Source organism: Dufourea novaeangliae, unplaced genomic scaffold, assembly GCF_001272555.1.
Source record: "Dufourea novaeangliae isolate 0120121106 unplaced genomic scaffold, ASM127255v1 scaffold12, whole genome shotgun sequence".
Taxonomy (NCBI): domain Eukaryota; kingdom Metazoa; phylum Arthropoda; class Insecta; order Hymenoptera; family Halictidae; genus Dufourea; species Dufourea novaeangliae.
Window position 1 is genome coordinate 925,587 of NW_015373886.1, and position 27,889 is coordinate 953,475.

The 27,889-nt window shown below is 39.0% G+C and overlaps 2 protein-coding genes and 1 long non-coding RNA gene across 9 annotated transcripts in view; all 3 read right to left on the reverse strand.

Moving 5' to 3' along the window:
- Positions 1-27,889, reverse strand: part of LOC107194596 (serine/threonine-protein phosphatase 2B catalytic subunit 3-like) — a 218,758-nt gene that overhangs the window by 135,106 nt on the left and 55,763 nt on the right. For 5 of the 7 annotated variants that reach the window (XM_015584272.1, XM_015584265.1, XM_015584242.1 and 2 more), the window contains exon 1: positions 152-1,373. The exons of the other annotated variants lie outside the window; for them this stretch is intronic. In XM_015584272.1, the coding sequence (XP_015439758.1) occupies positions 152-1,091 (940 nt within the window). In that variant the 5' untranslated portion in view covers positions 1,092-1,373. Of the gene's footprint in view, positions 1-151; positions 1,374-27,889 lie in introns of those variants that run through there. 7 annotated transcript variants of the gene reach the window in all.
- On the reverse strand, positions 3,552-5,732 carry LOC107194644. The gene is made up of 2 exons (XM_015584299.1): positions 5,238-5,732; positions 3,552-3,642 (listed from the first exon to the last, which is right to left on the reverse strand). Exons 1-2 carry the CDS (start codon positions 5,670-5,672, stop codon positions 3,616-3,618), a joined length of 462 nt encoding a protein of 153 aa, XP_015439785.1. The 5' UTR covers positions 5,673-5,732; the 3' UTR covers positions 3,552-3,615.
- On the reverse strand, positions 8,218-11,305 carry LOC107194656. Its single transcript, XR_001516345.1, has 3 exons — positions 11,142-11,305; positions 10,316-10,517; positions 8,218-8,512 (listed from the first exon to the last, which is right to left on the reverse strand). It is a non-coding gene; the product is annotated as an uncharacterized LOC107194656 (long non-coding RNA).

Consider the following 27,889-nt stretch of genomic DNA (forward strand, 5'->3'; position numbering starts at 1 on the left):
GCGGCTCTCTTTTCTTTAAGGATGATTTATAGCCCGGCTGCTTAGGATCAAAGTAACAGATTATATTCCATCTTTTTAAAAGATCTTTGAATTGACACTGACATCTTTCTCTCCCCTACTCCCGCCTTCATGCACGTTCTCCCGGACTTACTTTCGTCACGACCATCAATTAGATTCACTTTCCCAGAGTCCTCTGGAGTATCCTCTGAAGAGCCCCCAGCAGCCGTGTCACCCTTCGCTCGTTCCGAGTCATTGACACCAGGTTTCTCCGACTTCTTGACATGATTATTATTACACTCGATCTCCTCGTCGTCTTCCGCGGTTCCATCCTCCCCCACGAATTCATCGATATTCTGCATACAGCTCTCCAGGACCAAGCCCTTTTGGTCCGAGGTCAAGTTCTCGTCGAAGCTCCGTTCCAGAGCGTCACTAATCATCTTGCTCGCGTCCCGATGATTCATTGACCTCTCTCTCACGTGATTCTTGACCCCCTTTACTATCCAGTTATAGGTCGAGATGAAATGTATACTGCGTTCCAGCAGCGAATCATCGTTCGAATCCGTGGAAACGTTCAGATCCTGATAAGGTGAGCCGACCTGGGCCTGTACGGAGCTATCCATGGAACGATTAAACGTAGGTGTCATCCTGGTCAGTTCCTCGACGTCTGCGTCCAGGTCACGACCTGGTTGATTCACGTGTTCGAGAACCACACCGAGGGTCTCGTTGTCCATGTACTTTTTCGTCACGGGACTCTTGTTGATTTTCTCTGGACTCGAGAAATTTAAATGGAAACGTTTCTCCAAGATGAGTTTAAGCCTTTCGATCCCACTGAGCGACGATGAGGATTTTTCTGTGTCCTCGGTGAAGGACGACTTCATCGAGTCTGGGTTAGATTTCGCGAACGGGAACTTTTTCGCAGGAGTGGTGACAGGCGTTCTGGGCACCTTGGACAAGTTCAGGCTCTTCAATTTTTGCACCAACGTCTCCACAGATGGGCTCCCCTCCGCACGGGCCAGACCTGTTCGAGCCGGAGTGCTGACGTCCTCCGATATCGGCAGCTCGAACGAGTCCGACAAATTAGACTCGTCCATTTTCGGAGTGCTTCCAGGAAACCTCGAACCGAAGATTTCGTACCGAAGATTTTCTTCTCGATCTTTGTGCCCGAGATTCGATGTTTAGATGATCTGCAGAAGTTTCGTTGAACGATCGTCGTCCGATTCACGATGAACACGTGCACGTGTGAACGAGTCGTTAACGACCTTCACGCTCACGCTGGGACAACGAAATTCCTTTGTTTCTTTCGCGAACACTTGCTCCACACGCGGTTCCGTGACGAAAATATGCAACTGGCACTACGACTCGATTATTATACACTTCGGGATAAAGAATATGCTACAAGACGACTGGCGTATTCTTGCTTGGAAACGTGGAAGACCGTAAATTTCGACGGAGATGAAACGAACCGTGACCAAGTGGTAAAAGTAACTGATACGATTCGTTGATTCGAATCTGTCGTTGGATGGTTAAGGCTGGTTTGCAACGACGATCATGGTGAACGTGAATCCGACCAATCGTGTTTCGTGAATTTCGATGGTCCAATGGAAATTCGTCGAGTCTAACAAGAAGTCTGTGGATATGTTTGTGAAATGTAGACGTTTGATTGGTGGATATATCGATGCATGTTGATCATTGTAGATCATTGGTCGATAGTCTATAGAGGTTTTAGAATTAGATTTTCAGGGAATTAAAAAGGTTGATACGATGTTTATCCTATTTTCAGCTTAACGTCTTCAGTGGTGGAGATTTTCTTTGACTGCAGGTCTTGTAAAATAGTCTATGTAAATGATAGTTCAATCTACAATTAATCCATGTATTTGACGACTATCTACTAATCGTAAATTATTTTCTTCTTCGTTACCCTATTGCGATGGTATTGACGAATGAATATACAAATAACCGTAATTGCTTCAGTCGAATATATTTTCTAATCCAGGTGTCCCAATTCAATAACACAAATAAAAAATCATTACAATAAAAACAGAAAAAAAAAACGAAACAGTACAAAATATTTGTCGTTTTTTAACCAATTCTACATCATTCGTTCCGTTTCAAAAGTTGACCGCGGATTTCACGTATTTCAGAGTACACCACGTCCAAAATTCAATACAGTAAAACGTACACTAAAGAGTAATAAAGTTCTTCGAACGTAACAGACCCTTAAAAAAGAACAAAAAAAAAAGAGATTATATGTAGTACTCTACAAATAACTTCTCGAACATCTACTCCCGCAGGAATATTCGCAGTCTAGTAACAAATGGACTGAGAATTTCACAACGATTACGAGTCTGCGAAAGCGATCAAAGGTTTAACAAAATTTAGTCAGCCGTCATCACGATAGAATCCCCTAACAAGACAAAGACAAAATTCTTATTAGTTTCCAGTTTTCATATCAGTTCATGCGAAGTTTCTTTGACAATTGTCGAATGTCAAGTACAAAACCACAATTTAAATTATTATTCTTCTACCTATACATATTCTCCCTCATTTTCCGCAATATTTCGCCTATACCATACGATGTCCCTTCCACAACTATTGATAAAAATTCACATTATTTATAAGATCACCTGATAAAATTAATCTATTAAATCAAGTATGCGCATAATGGACAATCGAATCCGCAGTCTGGTCCTAATTATCAAGTGGTCGCTCGGTCGCACAACGAAATACAACGACGACAACGTTATTTAACAGTTTTCTTTTTTTTTTTCATGGTGAAACGGTTCGTACCAACGAGTTCGTTCCCAGGAACTCGTCCCTTCGATATTTCATCTAATTGCCGCACAGAGTTTATTAGCGCGAGCGGAACTCAGTGAGAGAGAGGAGAAGACGATAACTACGACGAACGAATGCATCGTGAAACAACTGATAAATACGGCGACGCAGATGTCCCCGTGTAAATAAGGCCGGAATGGCCAGTGTACTTAACACGCGCGATGATCATTTTATATCTCACGGGCTATTATTTCCTCTGTTGCCGCCACAGACAAATTAGCTCGCGTTCGCACACGCCGAATGTTATATTAGACGCGTGTTATTCTTTCTTTCTTTTTTACAGCGAAGCGAGCGAGCACGCGCGCGGTTACGTTGCATAAACGACAAAACGGAAAAGAATAATAGAGAAAGAAAAATGGAATTTTTTCACACGACCCCACATTCGTTATTTGTTCGATTAAAAAAAAAAGGGGGCCTCGATTACTCGAGAGCTCAAGAATTTTTCAATTTATCGTGTTATTTTCTTGGATGTACCAACGAGTAATCCGCTGTTATTTGTTTTTGATTACACAAAAAATGGACCAGCGTGGATGTATCTTCTTCAGAGCGTAGTAGTGAGAGATCTATTGTTAACACGGTTATTCTATGGGAGATAATAATGTGGAAAAAGTAGCGTGTTGCTCGGTGGTACAGTATGATTCGATTAAGGTTTCGATTCACTTAGAATTATAGTGTATTCATCCAGTCTTTTTGTATTCTCTGTTCTTTCTTCTCTTGATCAACGCGATTAGGTGTAAGCTTTTCCTTTGGTTTCTGCTTCCTATTTTGATATTACGTTGTCGTTCACGTCCAGACCGATCTCCGTGGATACTGCGGGATTAAGAGATAATATAAATTTATGAATCCTGTAACTCACGGTCGAGAATATGTGTCGTAAATCACGAAAGCTCGTGGATTCCTTCAGTTGGATTAGAAAACGATATACCAATGAAAGCTGTTATAGATGTGGTAAACCTTACCGCAATGTAATAGACTGCAGGCGTTTATAGCATATATTAACCTGAAGGAACTACAACGAAAATGACTTTCACTATTAATTTCTAGATACTATCAATGTAATTGCATTATTGTAGACGAACCTCAATAAAACTACCAAATGATTGAAAACAAAAACCGAAATACAAATTATAAATTCTAATACAGAAACAAACGAAAGTATAATACTTCCAACATTTTTTATGCAAAACAATATACTCTTTACAATTAAATTAAAAAAGTGCAAAATTATCTTCTATTATTAGAAAAAATATATGAATTTTAATAAATATCTCCAAAATTCATGTTCTCCAAGGTGTTTCTAGATGGTACACAGAAAAATTAGCATGTACTAAGAGGGTTAGATGGTCTTAAAATGATTATTGGTTCTTGATTTTTCAAAAAAAAAAATGATTCTACAAGATACCAAAAAGATGCAGTGAGCTGGTTTCTATAACCTTCCTAATCTCCTGGGCCAGAACACGACTTTTCTCACTGAACATCTTACCATAAGTATTAAGCTCCAGTTTCAACGCGTCTGCCACATTGCAATCAAAGTATATAACACTGGTCAATCAAGTGTTATAATAATAAAAGTCCTATAACAAGAAACAACAATTTTTATACATTACTAATTCAAATACCTAACCTTGCATAAACGCCCACAGTCTACCATCAAACTGACACACCGCGAATGCTTTCTACATCCAACACAAAAAAAATCCATATCGTTTAAGATCTACAGTGGATTCAAAAAGTATTCGTACACCCTTTAAAACAGAACAACTCTTTCAAAGTTGGACCAAGTGACTTCAGTTTCTTTGTGAAGTTACAAGGATTAGTGTACTAAATCATGTATTAACAAAATGTTAAAAAAGTTGCAATTGGTTGGAATCGCGAAGAACATAGTAAAGGTCGCTTTTTGCAACTTTTTTATCTGAGATTGTAATGAAAATTTAACGAATACATTGTTTAGATTTATGTTAGTTATATGCATGCTCAACACTTCATCGAAACCGATTAACGTTGTTATGAGATACCAGCGATTAAAAATGTTGAAAATCGCAGTTTTTCTGAAGAGCATATCTAAAGATTCTTACATCTTTCGATACCCGTTACTCGTTTCTGTATTAACCGATTTCAATAAAAGTTGCAGCATGTATATAACTGACATAAATCTTCGAAATGTATTTATTAAATTTTCATTACAGTCTCAAACAAAAAAGTTGTAAAAAAACATTTACTATTTTCTTCGACATTCTGAAAAGTCGGAAATTTTTCAAAATTTGGTTACCACATCATTTAGTAAACTAATCCTTCGAACTTCACAAAGAAACTCAAGTCACTTGGTCCAATTTTGAAAGAGTTGTTCTGTTTCAAAGTGTGTACGAATACCTTTTTTACCCACTGTACATAGTTGCAGAGGTCACTTCGTCGGAGAAAGATCCACGTTTCTTCAACCCCAGGGACGACGTGAGCTTGTCCATGACGGTCTTCTTCTTGGTCTTCTTCCTCGTCTGGATGTTCATCTCGAAGAACGCCTTGATCGCAGATAGCTTCCCGATCGACTCGCGCGATACACCGCCTCGATCCGCCTGTGCACGGGGGCTTCTCACTGGGGATAGCGAACTTCGTGAGATTCGATTAACCTTGTGCAAGCACTGACGGACCGCGGTGTACAGGTTATCGTTATTGTCGACGTCTGCCAGCAGAACGTCCAAAGTTTTGCAGAATTTACGAGCGGTGCTTGAGTCCACATCCACCTGATCCATCTGGTCCAAGGACTTTTCCTCCATTTCCCTCGATTCTCCGTCGTTTTCCACTGGCGATTTCTCGACCGTTTGCGATTCCTCGGCAGGTGACATGTCTGAATTTTAACTGTTACGTGGTAATCGTGTTCAAGAAACGTGGAGAACTGATGGGCCAGTGTTGCCACAACTGAAACGATTTTCTTGCGTCGGGACTACTCGTGGGGTTTCTTCGAGAGAACGAATGGAATTTTTATTCTGGAGGGACGAATGATTCTGATAGGCTGCATGGACATCGTGCATTCTTTGGTCGTAAGTTATGAAGTCGTATTGGTGGATGAATATGATTGGGCTGAATAGAGTTGGACGGTTGATATCGTTGATCTATTAGGGGAGGATTGTCTTTAGTCGAGGTGATTCATGGTTTCCGAACGAATAGAATTGTCACTTCGTAACGGGAAGGATTTGTCACGTGAGTGGATGAAATTGTTTCTACAGGGTGTGACAAAAATGTTGGATGAAAGACTCGTGAGTTGATTTGAAACGAGTTTTCCATAGCAAAAATGTTACCTGAGGCTTTGTTAAAGCGATATTAACGAAAAACCCCGACCAATCAGAGCTCGAGTCTGCCGGCCGAGCTCCCGTGGTAACGTTGACTACCAATCGCAGCGCTCTGATTGATCGGGGTTTTTCATTAATATCTCGTTAACAAAGGCCTCAGATAACATTTTTGTTAAGGAAAAACTTTTAAAAAGGTTTCAAATCACCTCACGAGTCTCCCATTTCCGGGTCCTCCAACATTTTTGTTACACCCTGTATAGGTACAATTATTGTTTACTTGTAAGGATCTTGGTCTTCTCAAAGTTTATGTAGCAGGCTTGACTGATTCATAATACATAATGGTATACCTATTACAACCGATATTCCACCATTTATCTCGTGTGATGGTGATCGAATAATTATTAGAAAACTTAAATACATTGCAAGAAAGTTCAAAATTTACTGAATCTTCAGAATTTCATTTTGATTGGCGTTGTCTAGTCAAATGTGGATTCAAATATTTTTCCCGCACAGAAGTTGAAACTTTTACATATTCGAAGAATAATAGAGACTACCTTACAACATTCAGAATTCAATATTCCCATGGAGGAACACCATAGCACTTGTAAATAACTGAAAAGAAAAGTCTAAATAACTATTTTGAGGCATAGAAGGGGAATAGGTCGTCATTGATCAGGCACTCGTTATTCTATCAGTATATTCTAATGTTGTGCATCTACATTGTTTTCCCCGTATTGTGCGCATTATTACCTAAGTTACTTTGTAATATAATACATAATATGATAATATCAAGCAAGTACAAAAGAAATTACAGTAAATCGCATATACATGTTCGCATTTAAAACAGTCTTTGTAATATAATCATTGTGCTACCAATTATCAATGGGACTTTCGTGGCGAACATAATATGAGAAGAATGTTAAAAATACATTTTTACTTATTGTACGTTCAAGATAAATAACAATTAATCGTGTACGACTAGATCCACTGATCCTTAATCGATCTATCCTAATTCGCAATCTGCCTTTTCTATCTAAAATTTATCTTTAATAGTTCTAAACGAAAAGCTTAATGTTAAATTTAAAAGACACATTCTTACTATTAATTAAATGTTTCGTGATCGTAAAAGAATTTAATCTAAACAAATAACTTAATCGAGCTGACCTATTTACAATCTTTGAACTTATTTACAACAAGAAAGCAAGATTCGGGAGAGAAGCAAACAACGGTTCTGTATAACAATTGTTAATTGGGTAAAAACCGACCTTCTCAAGAAGTAAAATCAATATGATCGTTCTATAAAAGAAAACAGTAAATAATTCGCGATATCAATTGATAGAAAATTCTAAATCTCAATCGAATAAAATAGCAAACATCGTATCCACAGATAAAATTATTTCGACCGTTGCTTGCTTCTATCCTCACGATTTAATTACGAAAAAGACGTCTGCCAAACTGTCATAGTAGGATTTCAATCGTTAAACACATCGCGAGCGGTTATCGAAATTTCCAGCTATTCAATCGCTAAATAATTACAAATACGAATTCTATAATACTGTGGTTAGCAAACTTCATTGAATTATACAAAAAAATCTTCCAACATTCCGACAAAACTTAACACTAATCTAACCAATTGTGAACACTTGCATATACGTATAAGGTTTATGGCCACCTCCTCCCATTTTATATATACGACGAAATTGATTACGATCAACGACTAGAAATTTCTAGCGCTTCGAAATTTCCAGTCAAGGCTCGTAAATAATTCCTAAAGCGTTTCCAAGTAATTCACATTGGATCAGATTCGCAGTCTCTGTCCGATGACAATCATACTTGAAACCATTTGGTTCTAGCAGATGAAACCACCTTAATCTGCCACGATATCTTTAATTCTACAGATAAAACGTACAAACACTCCACTATCTCTAAATTATTGCAAATTTCGATATCGAACGCGTATGCAAAACCCGTGCAAAATCTCTTATGAAACCAGCCCTGTTTAGATCATTCTGTCAAAAGAGAAAAAAAAAACATCGCGAGTCGTCCAAGAAATTTGATTTCGTACGAGTGCCTCAAACGAAAAATCGATCGGAAATCCTCGATTCCCGATCGATTCTCGTCGCTCTTGCTCGTTGACGAAAGCCTGAGGACTCGAAACGATCGTTCGGATGTTCGATTCTCGCTGCTGATCCGGTTCTTACTCGAATTTCTTCTTCTTCATTTGTCCACCATCGCGTTACGGCAGTTTTTCCTGCGATTTCCAGCTCGAGGAATGCCTCAAATTAGTGCAGCAATGAAGTTCGAAGTTAAATTAGAGAGCCGCCGTGTAGTCACGTTTTGGTGAATCTTCCGCGAACGAATTCCTGGACCGAAATCCTCGACCGTCCATTTTGTTTCTGCGAGCAGAACAACCATTTTGTATCATCGCGACGTATTTCGAGCCTTGATTGGCTGCGGTTGGATTTCGGGTCGGAAATAGTATATGTTCTGATGCTAGTCAGAATTGATCTTCAGAGATTGTCGGGGAGAAACAGACAGAAAATATCTTGGATATTTGGTTTTACGAGTAAGAATAGATGATATTTGAAAGATGGGATATATGTTTTTGTGAAGTACACAGGAATCGGAAATTTAAATCTTTTTAGATTAATTTACATATGGTTATTTTTTAAATTGTTGGTTTCTTAATAAAAAGGTATACGACATATCGTAGATATGGAAACGTAATTCGGTAATTAATGCAAAGATTTAGATTGTAACAGGAAGATTTAGTAAAACGGAAATTCAAAATAATTATTATAAACCTGATTCGCCTAACGACACTAAGCTGAAATTAAATTTCTGTCATACTGCTACACGAAGTGTACTTTTCCTATTTCTCTTATTGTAACTTATTACACAAAAGGGCTATGCCCGTTCACACATTAAATAAATAAATGAAAACTGAATCGCTTCATATCTTAGATAGTACCTGACACAAATTATTCCTGTTAAATTTACTTAAGCTCCTCGAGACGACTTTCTATTTAGTAAATCAAAATTAACATAAAAATGCGATATCTAATTGCAAATCAAGGAACCTCCTTCTATCCGAATTAATGAAGTAGCCCAGGAAATACCACGAACACGGTTGGTAATACAAAAGCAACCTCATTAACCTATCGTGTTTACATTCCACGCGACCATCGAGCCCGACTGTGTCTCCGAAATACACGTACATATACACACGATGTTACGATGATTCGTGCCGCTGTTATGTGGACGTTACAACGCCGGAACGGTACGAATCAATTTCGAGCATTGTATACAAGAAGCGAGAGAGAGAGAGAGAGAGAGAGAGAGAGAGAGAGAGAGAGAGAGAGAGAGAGAGAGAGAAACGCAGAGATATTAGCTCTTTGGCAAATTCCTGTCGGATGAGAAGGAGCAACGTGACGGTTACCGTTGTCGCCTAGCTGCCAAAAGTCGCGGTATAAATAGTTCGGCTGACAAAAACAAGTCGACCAGTCCTGTTGCATGGGGCATAAAAGTTTTTAATCGCCGCGAACACGATGGTATATACACTTTAACGGGCCGACGAAACCGCGCGAAACTGGGCTTTTAGATCAGCTTCCGAGACGGGACAAACATGCTTTCGCAAGCTGCGAAACACGAATAGAATTTCGCCTCGTTCTGTTTCCCAAGGATTCTTCCTTGTAAACGGAAAATTGAATTTTTGATTAATTTCGTTGATCGTGCCAGAGCAATATCGAAAATCGCATTGTTCAATCGGTTGATTGCAAATATGGAGACAATAGCTCCGTTTACCGGATAATTGTGAACTTTGTTCGAGCTAAGATTGCGAAACGATTCGGTTCGAAAAGCGTGATATTTTGATTTTCTTCGACAATCTCGTAAAGATTGTCGACTTTTGTTATTGATAAAATGTACTTCTGATATTGAGAAATAGTTGAAAATTGAAATATTGGGAAATAGTTGAAAATTGAAATATTGGGAAATATTTGGAAGTTGAGATATTGGGAATCTCGGTGAAAATTCTACAATACCTCAGATTCAGATCAACCCCGAAGCTTCTTCTTAAATATAATATTTTAGAAGATATTTTAAAAGATTCTTCTTATTTATAATGGCAGGTGTTTTCGAGAAATCACGATTTTTTGGTATAAAGGATAAATGTTTATAATGCGAAAAAAGTTTTTTACCTATAGTATCTCGCAAAGAATTTGTAATAGTGTATGATATACTTCGTAACGACTCCCATCGGTCGGAATTGCATTTCGCCGCGAGGATCGAATTTCTTGGGACCTTTCTGGATGCTTTTTCGGTCGGCAGGAATTTCGGATTTCCGTTAACTGTTTTCGAAAAATATTTCTATATTTGCCTCGGGGCATCTCTTTCGGTTATCTGGAAAAGAAGCGACGTGATGTTTGTATCGATGAGCGTCGACGGCAACAGTCGACGCATTGTTATTCGGGAGGGACAGATCAATGACAAACTGAATGGACAACTCGATGATTAACGGACACGGCAGAGTAACGCGGAGAATGATGAATCGTGAATGGAAATTCGAAGGAATTGCAACGAGTATATGTCTGGAAAAATATTAAAAGACGAGCACATGCGAAAATGAAACTTTCGGGTACTGAATTTGACGATAGTAAAATAATGAAATAAGAATAAGAAAATGAAATCTTGGCAATTACGGAGATTTGGAAAGGTAAGAGTAAAGGAACGTAGAAATACAGGTCCAAGGACAGTACAGATGGAATTGTTGGAATTCGAAGATTTAGTGATGCAAAAATAAGAACTTATAAATCTGGAAATTCTTAAATGCAGAATTGCGTGTCTCGAAATGTAGAATTGGAGATCTATAATTAGTAACATAAAACGGATATTTTGAAAATAGAATAAAAAATAAAGTTATAAAGATAGATATAGAGGTGGATACTACAAAGTATAGATGTAAAAAAGAATACTTAAGACGAAACTCAAGAGAATTCTTACCAAGGATTTCGAAACCGTCTTTACCTTGTTAGTCACAAATGCAGGCGGTGTTTCCGAAATATGATTTAGCAGTGACATCGAGCGTGAACACCACACGAATGGATCATGGAATCGTCGGACGGCATTTCTGGATCCAGCATTTCTCCCAATCACGACGACTTTACTGACACGTGTTCACGTCATGCTGATCAGAGTACGACTCAATTGAATGTTCGGTGATGGTCTTGACCCCACCGAAATTCTCGAGATGGCGTTAGGTACGTGCCCGACTGACGATTCACGCGGATCATTTAAATCGTGGACAATTCGTCGATCGTGTAACAACGGTTCATCTTTATTTTCTGTTCATCTCTATGTTCAAAAATTTGAATTTGCATAAAAGCATCCATAGTCGATTATTAAACGCGAAATACTCGTGTAAAATAGGGATTACAATCCATTAGTATCCGAAATTCTTAAGGGGGAAAACTACTGTGAAATTTAAACAAAAATCAATTTTTTAAAATTCATTTTCTTGAAGTTTAAGTCTTCAAAAACACTATCTGAAAATTGTAAATCGATATTCGAAGAAGTCACAAAGATACAGTGCATTTTGATTACCTACATAAATAATTTCAAGTCAAACTGTAAACGCGGTTTTCTCAAAACAACATTTTTCTAACTGACGGGTACGATAACTGTCAGTTTTTATTCGAACGACTTGAAATTTTGACAGAATTGTTAAACAAGATTATCGTCAGTTGCTCGTACGGATTTTGTGATCGAAAGTACATTTTTTAAATTACTCTCGGAAAAGCGTCTATTTTTTGCGGATCTTCGAAACTTTCTTTTCTAAAGAGCGTTATTTTTACAAAAATAATTGCTTTTAAAAATCCGTACGTGTAACGGAAACTAATTCCATATAGTTTATAAGAAAAATGTTACATTTGATATCAGAGCTGTTGTTCCAACGTTACCTATCCTGCCAGCGACCTATGTCTTTTTGTGACGGCTCTAGAAGATTAATCGTATATTTAAATTTCTGCATGTTTTTCTATTAAACTTTTTTAATCTCCTAGGACATTGTACTAAAACTAGGTAATAGAAGTTTTACGTGGAGCCTGTAAATTATTCCCGAAACAAATTCTTAAAAAAGATTTATTTACCCAACTGTCACAGTGGTGTTGCACCTTAACATAATTTTAAAGTTGCATCTAAACTTGTCTTATCGCGACAAAATTGATATTACAAAATGTAGTCGAGAGCGAGAAATTTTTTATCGCTCGTTTCACGTTCCCCCGATTCGCGTCACAAACACCGTAAAGCACTCGTGATTTCGAAATGGAACCTACACGGCGATGAACAATCAATATTTTCGAAATTAAGCGCGTTTGTTTCAGGCTGCAGCGCAATCAACCGCCCCGGGAACACTTTGCTGTCGATTCCAAACGCGGGGCAGAGTCATTGAAATTCGTCAAATATAACAACGTCGAAAGTAAATTATGACCGAGAGGCATCTCCGTCCCGAAATTGTAATCCCGCTAAATTTGATTACGAGGCGATCAACGTGTGATTGGTCACGTTCACCGCGGTCAATTTTCGTTAATTCGACCGTTGCATATATTCGTTTCGAGATGTCATTGATAAGTTTTCATTACAGTTTGGGCACGAGCAACGATAAAAATGCCACGAGAGTGTGATCCATGGTATTCGAGTAATGACGTTTCTGGTGTTTATGATTACGAGGTTCCTATGAAATCAGTAAATTCGTACAATACAAAGCGTTACTGTCTAACTGTTTACATTTCGCAATGAACGGCACAATTTAGATGGCACTTATTTACCAAATATTAAGACTATATTACAATTAAACAAAAGGAACATAAAATTTCGTAGATTCCATGGACAGCTACCCAAGGATTAAGGAATCTAAGTGATTGTCAACAGTGAAAATGTAGGTGTAATGTAGTTACAGTACCGTCATAATAAAGCAAAATTTCAACATTCAATATGTTAACGTTTACTGCAAGTAGAAACAGTCGGTTATAGACAGACGCGTCAGACAAGTTGTAAATATTGAACAATCAAATTCCATTTTCTCGGAAACGGTACATTCTATCTCTTTGAGTTTCTTTTGTACAAACAATCGTTCTGTGCTTACAATGTCGACGGCAACATTTAATTCCCTTCTATCCCCATCCTTTCAGCGATTTCATTTATTTTCAATTCCGTTGCTTCTTAACCCTTTTAGTGCCGAACAATGATATATCGTCCTTGGCTATACTTACTTGCGAAAAGTGCTAACGACGATATATCGTTCTGTGTAAGTCACTTCAAGCTTCCGCTTGAAAATGAGAACTCTGAACTTGTTGGATGCGTTTAATAGTTCAGAACTCATTTAGATTTCTGCCGTTGCCGTTACATTACATCAATCCAGTTATAATATTATGAATATGTACTACGAATCATTTGCTTTGCAGTAGGCAACTCTACCGACACTTGCTGTGCATCATAGAATTATTATTTATTTATCTTTTGAAATAGTTGCAACATTTTTATAAATAATTGAATATATATTATTCATCTTTTATATGTTCTACGTCAAACTATGTCAGAGTGACAATGTTTTTTATTTGTAAACGCTGTTTATAAAAGATGATCAACTTAACGAATTTTCTTTATAATTTGGAATAAACACTATTAACATATTTTTTAACAAATATTGAAATACTTCAGTCATTAATTCATATCCGCTTTATTTTTTAACCTGTTCCTCTTTGAACTTTGTAATTATCGTTTAAAATTAAATTTTTATCATTTTTTTCTCAAACCTTACCAAACTACATACATCAGTTTGGCTCGGCTCTTTTCGCTCAGGTTCAACTTTTTCGCTCGGCACTAAAAGGGTTAAATTACACTGTTGCCGATACATCTCCTGCATTAATTAGTTCCAAAGTTAGACCAAAATCACATTTAACGTGGCGAAGAGTAAAATCCAAATACAAAGAGGAAGCATCTCGATCGACCCGTTCCTCCCAGGGCCGAAAGCGCAGAAATTCTTGACACCTTTCGGTGTCTGTCTGCCACCTGTCGGGCTGTCTGTCAAACGAGTGACAATCCACTCGAGTCGATTTACTGCGCGATCTTACATACCGTGGAACAGTAACAATGCTGCCGCGGCTGGCTTCCGGCCAATTCTGTCCCAGCTTTCACCCCTACCCCCTTTTCAAATTTCTATTTGGTTGTTTCGAGGAAAAACATTTCCCATCTCGTGGCACGCTCGTGCAACGGCAACTGTTCTCGAAGCAGTTGAATCCCAGGTTTCGTCTCGACGATTAATTCAAAGCTTGGATCACGAAAAAAATCGTGCAAACACGGTTACTCTTAACTCTAGAAGTACAAAAAGAATCAAAACTGACTGGTCCGTACATACTCTTATAACTAGACTGCGGATTTTCATGCAAATATAGATTTTTATTATCTATTTATATACAGGGTATTTCACGTAACTTGACCACCTTAAATATATCGCTTATTTTGTATGATAGAAAAAATATCAGGGGAGAAAAATATTCTGTTCGAAGGCGCCAATACGGTGATGGGCCGAATTTTCATCAAGTGCTTGATGTAACGAAACATGGTATGGATGGATTTTGTTGCGATTCAAAATTCGCCAAACGCTTGTACAAGACAAGGCAGACTCGGATGCAATCTGTGAGCAACTAACATGAGGATTTGCTTGTACTGCAGCCAAAACTGCAATTTCAGCTCTTTCGTTTGTGTTAGTTTTAGTACGATTTCTTTTAGGTGAAATGACACTGCCTGATTCAGTAAATAATTTTACCATGCGGTCAAAATTTCGCCTGGAAGGAACGCGACGATCAGGATGTCTTTCTTTATACAACCGTTGTGCATGCGTTGAGTTCCTTCCTGCTTCTCCGTAGTTTAAAATCATTTCAACTTTTTCTGCTGTAGTGTACATGATAGATAAGCACTGAGATACCGATACTGTACCTTGTTGTACCGATACTGATTGTAAAGCGATAATAGCTTGCTAAGATTACCTTAACCCTAAGATTTACTTTGATAATAATGCTTGTAAACATACTTCAGCCGATGAAAGGAGAATACGAATGTCTGTTTACAAGCACAAGGGACAATTACAGGGTACACTGTTCCAATGAAATTGAAATTCCTTCATTTACCGTCCCCGAACGCTTACTGAGCTTACTGACAAACATTTCATGATTATTTCGCTAAAGGTCACGTGAAGGTCAACATATTGCACCTCGTTGGATTTGTTTTTTTATATGCTATAAGAGTGTTGTAGTGAAAATATGTAGTCCCATTTAAAAAAAATTCGATGACCTTGAAATCTCGAAAAAAAATGACCTTGAGAAAAAAATTCGGCCCATCACCGTTTGCGCCTTCGAACAGAATATTTTTCTCCCCTGATATTTTTTCTATCATACAAAATAAGCGATATATTTAAGGTGGTCAAGTTACGTGAAATACTCTGTATAATAACACATCATCAAAATATATATATTATATATATTAATACATCATCAAAGTTCATTAAATATTTCTGTATCCTAAGATTTAAACAATCATAATCGCTATAATGCATAAAATCGACAGTCTATTTATAACGATGATTAAAATATCACAACCAAATGCATTTTCTTAGATCATTCGCAGCTTTCGTTGCAACAAAATTTCGGAATCAATGAATTTATTACGAACGAAATTTCCCGATCGAATAATTTCGCGTAATTCTGCAGTCAATTGGCCGCTTAGATTGTATAATTTAAGGCCGTTAGAGTACTTCTTACGGGGCTATGTGAAAGATCAAGTTTATGCAAATAATCCACAATCCATCGAAGCCTTGAAAATTAACATCCGAAGCGTAATTGATGAGATAGGGTCGCAATTATGCAAAAATGTAATAGAAAATTTTGACAAAAAGATCGACCTCTGTAAACGTGGTCGTAGTGGACATTTGGCCGATACTCTTTTTGATTCATAAATTGTAGCCTTTCTACATTATATATCAATAAAGAAATACAGATCTTTCATCCAAAATGTATGTTTCATTTAAAATTTAAAAACAAAGTCCCTGTTGAAAAGGCCTGTATCTAGCCCAGATAGGCATTGTCATAAAACTATAACTCATCCAGGAAAATCAAAAACAGATATTTTTATTGTCATACATTCCAGCCTTCGATGAGCAAAGAAGTGGATTTTAAGGTGATAAAAAGTCTGCCAATCAGTTCAGCCGAAAATTCGAAGCCTTTAATGGTCACGCAAAAAAGTATAATTTTCGGTGTGCTGAGTGAGTTATTCGACAAACAGTGGGGAAAATCCATTTCTCCTCGTTATCATCGCGAACACACGATCTACCACGAATCCGCGCTGAAACACCGCAATGTGCAGGGAAGTCCAAAGGGTTGGGGGGGCAGGGAACACGTCTCTGTGTACCTCTGTTGACACGTAATTATCTCTGCGTGGTGGGTACACGTGTCTTTCCACCGTCGTCGTCCTCGTCGAGTTGTTTGAATTTCGTGCATACGACACACGAGCGCAACGGAATCGGCTCGCCGCGAATCCTCACGTTCCACCCGATAATAGAAACCCTCAAGTGACGGAAAAGTGAAAGTTCCTTTTCTTTTCTTCGTCGCGAAACCCGAAGTTTAATCCTCTGTGGGCAATGTGGGTCAAATAACATTTCATTTTTCCTACACGCTACCCCGAATTCTTTTTTATAATAGATTCAAAAACCGTTTGAAACATTCGATTTAACGAACGATAGTATAATCTAGTAGAGACTCTGAAACATATCCCAGAATATTTTCAGACTTTTTGCAAGCCTAAAACAGTAAAAAACTTAGGCTTGGAAATAAGTGATTCAGCTTGCCTGCGGAGTGTGAAGTAATATGTTTGCCTACGGACGGTTAAAACACTTCTATGGATCATGTGTCACTAGAACTGCCGTGAAATCTGCACAGTCTAAAGATAGATTCACACTAGCAGTCAAAGACACGGTCAGATCACGATAACTCTGAATTTAGATTATATTTCTCTCATTGAAAATATAAAAAAATAAAGTAAATATTATTCTGACCGTACAGAGACCGCTGATGTGAATCTGGCTTAATTGTAAATTGACGGTCAAAGTGTCAAAAAAATCGACCCACCAAACCTAAAGTAACACTAGCAGTCAAAACCACGGTCAGATCACGATAACTCTGAATTTAGATTATATTTCTCTCATTGAAAATATAAAAAAATAAAGTAAATATTATTCTGACCGTATCGAGGCCGCTGATGTGAATCTGGCTTAATTGTAAATCTGACGGTCAAAGTGTCGAAAAAACCGGCTTCCGAACCTGAAGCTGCGGTTAGCATGAAAAGTAAACGACGGCGAAACTTGTGTTGCGGTGCTCTGGTCGCGTGACCCACATACAGAACAAAGAGAAAGAGAGAAAGAGAAAGAGAGAGAGAGAGAGAGAGAGAGAGAGAGAGAAGAAAAAATATTGTCACCGGTGTCGATTACGTTTATCATTCGCGGAGGCACGGTAAATGACAAGCTCGTACTCTCGGCTAAACAGCCCATCGAACGTATGCAACCCATTTGCGTCATCCGAACGGGAAACAAAAAATCACGAGGAAACATTAATCGAGACGTAGAGGAGGCCTGCTGCCTTCCTCAGTTCTTGGAGTCTATCTCTATCCGTATGACATTTTCGCGGAGTCCTTCGAGCGTGCGTGGTCGATGCCGGCACGATAAATAACAAAGAGCGCCAAAACCATACCCAGCGACCTACTTCAGAGCGGCGGCCCGATGAGATTGCTCCTCGGCTGTGAATATTAATATCGATCGTGAATCTTTAAATTGTTAATCTTTAACTTCCATATGTAATACGATTAACTTCGTTGGTATGAAATGATCGAAAATGTTCGAATGGATAGATGTACGTACCACTTCATCTTTATTAACCCAGTTTATTCACACTGTTGCCATATGGTTACGTATTCTAAATTACAAAATAGAATCTTAAAAAATTTGACAAACTGCAACGAATGAAAAATGGCTTTAGACGGTTTCAAAAATGTATATACATATGTTCTTGTGAATCATGTTTATATATCATGTAATATATGTATACAAAAATACAACAAAATATTTCTTTGATAATTTTTAAATAATTCGGGAATGAAAGAGCTAACCTGTAGTAGGCTGACTGCCGCGAATTCGCACCAGTAAAAATGTTCACCGTTAAATACGTTCAGAATCTTACTTTCTTTAATAAATATCCTACGAAAAACATCAAACTTTTCATGAAATGTAGGTATTACCGATCATTTCCTGAAGGAATTTTCTATCAAAAATTACACGCTTCACATAAATATTACTATTTATTCCTAAAAGTTATAAGACATCAAAGTTTGAAAATCCTGATTCGCACCAGTGTGACTACAGTGGCTGAAGCGTGTCCATTACGGGTTAAATTTCAGAAATTCTGACGAAGTCTTCGGGTTAGGATATAACTTAATATGACTGAAAAGTACTGAAAATATGCAGCAGATTAATTTCAATTGCAACATCTTTCTGACGCAGAGATCACCACACGTAATACAGGTTGAAGGATCGCAATCAGGGAATTCGAAAACATTTTACATCCGCGCATCGTCATTAATGAAATATACTTCTACCGATCCCCTGGCAACAATACACGTATTTCCTCGTTTAATAAATTATTTGGCAAAAGTTCTACGGAACAGAATCTGCTCGATTTAATACGCGGGAAATAAATCATATTTTCGTAAACCGATCTCCCAGCGCCGAGAGAATCGCGATTAATCGCCAACTGGAAAAACAATTTCCCCTCCTGTAAAATGCAACGCAATAACAACCGAATATCTATAGATTTCTTGTGTAATGTAATAACGTAACCTACAATGCGAGAAACGGGGATAACGTGAAACTGTATCGTCGATAAAAGGGTCTCACGAATATTCCTGTTGTTAGAACCATATTATTATCTATATGAATAATAAATGGATTATTCTGGAATCCAATTATATAGCTGAATTCCTTATAAAACAACACACAATATTGCAATGTATATCGGTTTTCTATCTCTAATAGTTTCCGAGATATTCGACAAAATATAGTACACACCCCTAACTTTGAGGGTGGTTTTCACCCCTTTAACGTGGATAAGAGCAGTTCAATATTTTCATATTTTTATAAATTAAATATTTTATATTTATATTAAATAAAATATAAAATATTTTTATTATTACTATAATCTCACACAGTTGCATCAAAATCGGCGATTGTCAATTCGGTATGTTCTCTTGGTAGTCAGTGTAGCTTCTGTTTTATGTTCAAGTCATGTGGCACAGAATCGCGATATATCTTTTGTTTAATATTTTTGCTTTATGTCGTTTATCCAAGTTTATGTTCTTAAATAAATCATGCAATACATATAGCGTGCGCGTCATTTCATAACCCATCATCCGTCATTCTAACGACAATCGATCTTTCATTAATTCCATAATAATAAAATATAATACAACCGCCACTCTACATATTTTCCTTAATGAAAACGTAACGTATAACGAATTGTGTGCAAAAAAATTTGTATATTAAATAACACTCCCATAAAGGAGGAATGGGCCAAATAAATCCATTTAAAACTCTTATATTTTTAAAGACTCCTATGGAATAATTAAACTGAAATCCTGATGAAACATCGATGGTACAATTCTTCAAATTTAAAGCGTGTTTCCCTTTTATTTCACTCACTACTACAAATTAATTAAAAACTGACCGAACATACCCACTTTCCCCTATCCAGCCAACCTGAACCTCGAGAAGTAAAACACAATTTCACCAATTCCGTAATTATCGTCGACACTGAGCTGAAATTTTTCCTCGAAAATTCACGTTTCCTCCGTTAATGCGTTCCCATTCTCGTGCGCCCGAAGTCGCTGAATTTCTCGCGGGAGTGGTACGTTCTCGCTTCGGGATCGTTGCAACCCGGGGCTTTAATCGGAGCATTTCGCTCTTTTTTTTTTCGTCTGAGGTGCTCTTCGTTAACGGGGGAGCCTCGGGGAGCAAGAAAATTTCGGTTTTTCGACGGTCGATATGGTGTTTCGCACGGAACAACGCTTAGCTCTTAACGCGCGCGCCTCTTCCCTCCCTCGCTTTTTTACTTTTTCCACGGTCCGACCGACCCAATTCTTTCCGCGATCCTCGTTTCCATCCTTTTTTTCTCCGCGGCGGTCTTCGTCGTTTTCTTCCCCGTTGTCTTCCCTTTTGTCCGACGTTTCTCCCCCCCTCCCCTTCCGCCCTTTTGGCGTTCGTTCTTCCCTCGCGACTCCACGGACCGTTCGCTCGTTCATTCACGTCCATCCAGTCACGAGCGACTCGTTACTTTTCATTCCCTGACCTACATATCCCCGTCGTCTTTTATTCACGTATCCTTTCCGCCTGCGATTCTTTCGACGTCTATGTGTATGCTGCGCGCCCCGATAAATGTATAAATCGACGACTCGGTGGTGCCCCTTGTCGTGGCCGTACAGACAAGTGAATATTCCCTCTTCGAGCTTCTTGGGGTTCGTGTAGTCCGTTCAAAGAGTCATCCGATTTGTGAATCCTACACACCTGTCGTCTTGATCGATTTCACTGCGAATCAGATCTCTTTCAGATCTCTGTGCCTGTGAATTCACGACTGTTATGCTTTTGAACTTCTTTACGGTTCAATTATATTCATTGGGTATTAATCTTTTCACCCTGAGTAGACAATAGATATTCGTCAGATTATAAATATTTGCTCTTTGAAGGAAGTTTTCCCATAGGCGTTCCAACGCGTCACAGAGGATACAGTAAATCCTCGATGAGTGTTCTAAGGCACCTCGGGGCATTGAACATCACGGACGTGGCAAGGGGGGCACTTGCCCCCCCCCCCGCTCTTCTAGACGGAAGAAAGTGGCTTTTGTCCCACCCTATAAGAAAAAAATTGGATTTTGTCCTCCCCTCCCTTCCAGAGTTACAAAATTTTTGCGTAATATTTAATATTGCAGTATAATTTGAAATACGACCAACAGCCTGCATTAACAAAACACATACAATTTCAACGATTTATGACTATAAAAACAAAATAAAGTGTGTCTGGCTACGTACAACCTTTTTCACTGTGGTAGTTGATGTGTTAATATTTTTGTCCCCCCCCGCCCTTGTACTGATAACCTGGCTACGCCCATGCTGAACATTAAATGTTTCCCAAACTAATGGCCATACGCGACTAAAACAAATATCATTGACTTCAGAATTACAAGCTCTATCACTGTGCTAGACATCGTTAACCTCTTGACGGGTACTGGAATATATATGTACGTTTAGCTTTTCTTTTATTCAAGCATGCTTCCGAAGATATAATGAATATTATTGTGAATAAACACTTACGCGGAAATTCCATAACAAAGGGATAACTTACCAAGTGATTGTCCTTAAAATTCATAAATATATTTTAAATAGATGCAGCTGGAAAAGAGTCTGAATAATTTAGGGTAAAAAGTCAACGTTATACCTGGGGACTCTCTCCTTCTGAATACCAAGGAGCGTTCTAACATTCATCGAGGATTTACCGTATTTCCGTTCGTGAACTACATTGAATCCTTGATAAGTGTTCAAAGGCTTCTTAGCACTGAAGATTAGATATTTCATAAACTAATGTCCATATGGGGCTGAAATAAAGACCATTGGTTCCAGAATTCCAAGCTCTATCACTGTGATGAACCTCATTAAAAAGCCAGTGCTACGTCTGAGGGACCTCTCCTTCTCAGTGTCGAGGAACCTTCGAACACTCATCGAGGATTTACTGTACACAAACAAAGAAGCTGACGCTGGCGATCAACCGTAATTTTACTTTAAATCCACAACAGAATAATTCTATCGGACGTATCATGAAAAACTACCTTCCATATGACCACCAACCACGCGTAAAACCTAATTGACCAAATCCAACGACGCTCGGGAACAATGGGTACGGTCAAAGACAACGAACCACCAACGGCTGCCGGTGGGTGAGAGGGTGGAATGAAAGGATAGGTAGGGAGAGACAGGGGAAACAGGTAAGTAAGGGAGAAAGAGAGATATGGGTCAGAGGATGGACCGGACGGAATATTGATCCGGCCACCTCACGATAGTTGCCTGTGTTACGCTATGCTCTGCCATGTTTCCTCTCCTTCTCTCACTCTAGCGCGCGCGCGCGCCAGTTCAACCCCTCGTCCATCTCTCTTTCTCTCTCTCTCCACCGTCGTGGCAAGCGGATACACACCGTCGAAGACCCTACCCGTATACCTCAGCCGCGAGCAGCCTCCTGCAGCTTTAAATCGAACACCTGCGCTGACCGATCGGAAATGCTGGTCGCATCCCTGGAAAACAGGGGTGACGGAAGTTGAACCGTGAATGCAAGGAAAGTTCTTTCTTTTCTTGCGTCAACGAGTAATCCAGTATTTCTCTGAATTCAAACCACGGGAAGCACTAGTCAAACGTGGAACAACTGAAAAATTCACTGCCTAGGAAAATAGTATAGAAGCGTAGTCGCACAGAAATTTTAGTCTCAAGCGCAGAATCGCACCCCTTATTCGAAGTGCAATTAAAAATTAAACGAATATGGTTATGTTTCGCTTTATTTGCTATCGATGAAATTTCGATAATTTTTCGGTAACTTAGTAGCTAGTAGCTAGGCGCTTGTAAATAGCACCCATTAATTCGAAGTGCAATTCAAAATTATACGAATATCGTGGAGTTTCGCCACATTTCTTATCGATGAAATCTCGACAATTTATATGTGTACTTAGTAACTGGTTACTAGTAGATTAATTGTCCAAAAATGATGAGGATCCAAAATTCGAATCTTTCGGGGTGAGATATTTAAATATTCCCAAGCATTCACTGTAATACTGTATACTCTTCTTTAAATTACTTATTTATCGCGTCGTTTTAATGCGCCATATGTAAGATGAGCCATTTTTATATCTAACCTAAATAAACATTTTTCAGCTAACCGATCATAGATCGGACGACTTTTGCCTGGGGCTCCCAGATCGTAACTCTTCCTCTCTCCTCCTTGCCCTCCGCCTACACCCCCGTATTCGGTCACCGTGAATGAGTTCTATGTGTTACAACGCGTACAAGTCATGAATGGGAGAGAATGCAACGTATTGATTTCAGTGTTTCGCAACTACGCCCCTTGCACCCGCGAATCGTGGCCGCATTCATCTCCACGTGACTATAATCGTGCGCGATGTAATGTACCTACTACTATCAACTGGGTCGTGTATACCGTGCTGGAAAAATTTCCGTGGATGGCTCTTTAACAAGATGTTTGACTTTCGATTAATTTCCCCTAGACCGTCGTGGATCTGTCACTCGAACAGAAATCTGTGCTCGAGTACCATAACCACGCATGATTAATCCCTACAGAAAAAAAGATGATACTTAAGGATTTTTTTTAAAGAAAGCAAAGGAGATATGGTACAGAAACTTCCTGGCCTTTATTTATAAATATTCCTGCATCGTAGGTGGCGCTAATCGTGTTGAAATTGCATTCTACATGATGGTCCACGCAATTCTTTCAGGTCATATTTCCGTTATTAATGCATTTATGAAAAAATGCCAAAGGAGAAAGATGATTTTGTTAAGTGCAACAGTGCATGTGCAATTAACAATTGCATCGTTTCTTTAATTGAAAATGCATATTGTTTGTTGCACAGATCGATTCCTCTGTTCATTCTACGTAACAAATTATTAGGGTACCATAGCAAATACATTATTCTCGAGATATTTTCGAAAAATGTCTTTACTGAAAAAGATGCTCAAACGCTTCATGACTACGTAGTAAACGTAAATAAAAAAAAATAACGTAGATAATTTAAACAAAGTTATGAAAACAATAAAAAACCGTTATCAGAAATGTTTACAATGTAATGGAGAAGTACAATACGTACATATGTCAAATACAATTTATTATGTCTTTAATTTCAATCGAATATCGCATAAAAATAATTAAAATCCATCTGTGAAAACTACATATCGCAAAATTTCGGAATCAATGAATTTATTGTGAATGAAATTTCCCGATCGAATAATTTCGCGTAATTCTGCAGTCAATTGGCCGCCTAGGTCGTGTGATTTAACGCCGTTAGACTATTTCTTACGGGGCTATGTAAAAGATCAAGTCTATGCAGATAATCCACAATCCATCGAAGCCTTGAAAATTAACATCCGACGTGTAATTGGTGAGATAGGGTCGCAATTATGCAAAAATGTAATTGAAAATTTTGACAGAAGGATCAACGTCTGTAAACGTGGTCGTAACGGACATTTATCCGATATTCTTTTTGTTTCATAAATTGCAGACTTGCTACATTACATATCAATAAAGAAATACAGATCTTTCATCCAAAATGTCTGTTTCATTTAAAATTTAAAAACAAAGTCCCTGTTGATAGGCCCTTTATTAACCCCGATAATGAAAGACAGTCGCGGAAAGTAAAGAAATTACGTTCATCGGACACCTTCGGTGACTCATCGACCGATAGACTAGTAGTTATCAGAATTTCGTCGTGTTACGTGCTCCGAGGGGTTGAGGAGGAGAAACAACGTGCCGTGAGTTACGAGTAGCTTTATACGGGAGAGAAGTTGGACTGGTGCCCGTCAAAGCTTGAAAGTTCAAAGGAACGATTCCCGGCCTGGTTGCGCGGACTGGCCAAGTTCGTCGAGCTTTCAACGCGTCCAATCAGGGTTCGTCGAACCAGCCCGCGCCTTATCAGCGACCGGTGGAGCTCGATAAAGGTCTCCGATATTCGATCGCAGGGTGCGGGTGGTGGGAGGTTCTCGGTCACCGGGAAACTTTCGCGGGTGCATCGAACCGACACGGAAACGGGTCGAATCGGACGGATATTTAGAGACTTTTTGGCAACCAGAACCGTCGAAACGTTCCCTCCAACGGAGAGGAATCTTATGAAAGTCGACGGGGAGTAAATAGTTTCCGAGAAGATGAAGCTAAAATGGAGAATTCCCTGTGTACATTTGGGAAAGCTATAGTAGAGAACTATGGACACGATTCTTTTCGATTATTTCTTTGGCTAGCTTCTGGCTTCCTCTTTCTGCATTGGCAGAAGAAGAGGGAGATACGGTGGTGATAATAATGAGGATGATATACTACATTTATCGAATACTTGGCGCCTGTAGAATTCAATTAAATTCAAGGAACACAGTAACTGAAGAGATAAAAGCATCGACGATTTGCAAAAGCTCTGGAACAGAGATGGAATAGGGAAAAAAAGGCAGTCCGTTAGGGTACAATGATTTCGAGGCAAATAAAAATCGCGTAAAAATTCTAGAAGCACGGTGAATCTTGTTTCCATTATTTCTTTGGCTACCTTCTATGTCTGGCTTTCTCTTTCTGCATTGGCAGAAGAAGAGGGAGATACGGTGGTGATAATAATGAGGATGATATACTACATTTGTGGAATACTTTTGTCTTATTACTGTATAATTTAATTAAATATAGCTGATGCAGGAAACTGAATTGAAGAGATAAAGGTACCGCGAGGTTTGCAAAAAGTCTCGAGCATAGATGAAGATGGAATGGACAGCAAGACACGGTGGTGATGATGTGTACTACATTTATCGAATACTTGGCGCCTGTAGAATTCAATTAAATTCAAGGAACACTGTAACTGAAGAGATAAAAGCATCGACGATTTGCAAAAGCTCTGGAACAGAGATGCAATAGGGACAAAAAGGCAGTGCGTTAGGGTACAATGATTTCGAAGCAAATGAAAATCGCGTAAAAATTCTGGAACCACGGTGAATCTTGTTGTTCCAGTCGGAAATATTTATCGTCAGGGTGTTTTATAGCAACACCGGGGAACGACTCGCTAAACAGCATAACCGAGGAATACAAAAGGCCAACCGCGACCTAAATTGATAAGCGAAATGCCGGGAACGCTCTGCCGGCGAGGAACTCCGGCGGACGATGTCGGACGGAACGTTGCGGGAATCGTAAACAATTGGCGAAAATAGAATAATTATTTATCTAAGGAAAACTAGGCCTCGCAGTTTGTGTCCGAACGATTCTCCTTTGGATCCGGGAAACTTTGTGAAAGTACGAACGGCGAAGGAGTTACGGGAACAACGCGTTGCGCGATTCTGATCGAACGCTACCGGAAAATCCGACAACTGAAACTTCCGAGATCATATCGAAATCATCTGTTTGCAAATCGATTCTGAATTCCACTGAGAGGAATTCAAAATGCCGTTTTAATCTTTCCAAAATACCTAATTTCCAGTTTGCCCAGCCCATTCGAAATAAATATATCATTTGTATCGATGACCAATTAAAATTGGAACGTCTTCCTTTCAGTCCTATAATGAGCCTCACATTTTCCAAAGTTGATTAAGTCCACGGAAATTATCAAAGAAATTTGTTTCAAGTATACCAAGTGAAGAACCGATCAAGCGTTTTGAAAAAAATTCAAAAAGCGGAGTTAGTCACTTTGACCTCTGAACGGCTCATAGGGGATGATTAGCGAATTTGGACCTTCGCCTAAGTTGGACTACTACTGTGACTTGTCATCTGCAAGCAATTTGCGTCGTATGGTAGACAGTATGTGTATGATAGTGATGATTACATTAACTAACTTAGTATACAAGCAATACATATTGTTTATCATACGGTGCAAATTGCTTGCAGATGACAAGTGACAGTAGGGGTTCAACTTAGGCGATGGTCCAAATTCGGCAATCTTCCCCTATACAGGGTGTAACAAAAATGTTGCAGGTTCCTGAAATGAGATACTCGTGAGGCGATTTAAAACAAGGTTTTCCTTAACAAAAATGTTATCCAAGGCTTTGTTAACGAGATATTAACGAAAAACCCCGATCACTACGAGCGCGAGAACTCGGCCGGCAGACTCGCACTCTGATTGCTCGGAGTTTTCCGTTAATATCTCGACAACAAAGCCTTGGATAACATTTTTCCTAAGGAAACACTTGTTCCAAATCATCTCACGAGTGTCCCATTTGAAGGACCTGCAACATTTTTGTTACACCCTGTATACAGGAACTCTAAATCTAGATGTACAAAGGATATTTTTGGACTTTAAATTCATCTTGTGTGGGTAGGTTCGATTAACTATGAAAGGTGTCAAAGTTCACACATCCACAGAGTGTTTCCCAAGCTTCTGAAGGTGATTCAAGGACTCCAAATCGATCGTGGAGACATTGGAGATTCGACAATCGGTCCAGAGCAGGCGAAATGTCGCGATTGACACGGCTCGTTTATGCGTGGCGAAGATCGTCCGTAACGAGCGTAATTAGATAAGCCGGGATTAGTCTGGCTACGTAACTCAGCGTTGATAATTGCCGTGTCATCGATCGACGTCAACCGATGACGCTCGTTCTGAAGATGCGAGCGTGCGGTAGCTCTCTATCTCTCTCTCTCTCTCTCTCTCTTTCATTCATCAGGAGGCTCGGGGGTCGCGAAGAAATGAACTCCGGGGCCGTTAATCCGCGACGCAACCGAAAGCAATCGAGTTACGCCAGCAAAGCAAATAATCGTGCGTCCACGGCCATTCTATTCTATCGACAGTCACGGATCGCTTGATTTATTAGCTTCCACTTCTGATTTACTTGGATCGTTCCCGGCAGTGATCTAACCCGCTTCGAGATGTTCGCCTGCGTTGCCCCCGACCAATAGACCGATAAC

Bases quoted from the DNA above. Each gene is read 5' to 3' on its own strand.
- LOC107194644 (XM_015584299.1), bottom strand. From the start codon at position 5,672: ATGTCACCTGCCGAGGAATCGCAAACGGTCGAGAAATCGCCAGTGGAA. The intron at 3,643-5,237 runs GTGACCTCTGCA...TTAATCCCGCAG, and splicing joins GTGGATCTTTCTCCGACGAA to TATCCACGGAGATCGGTCTG.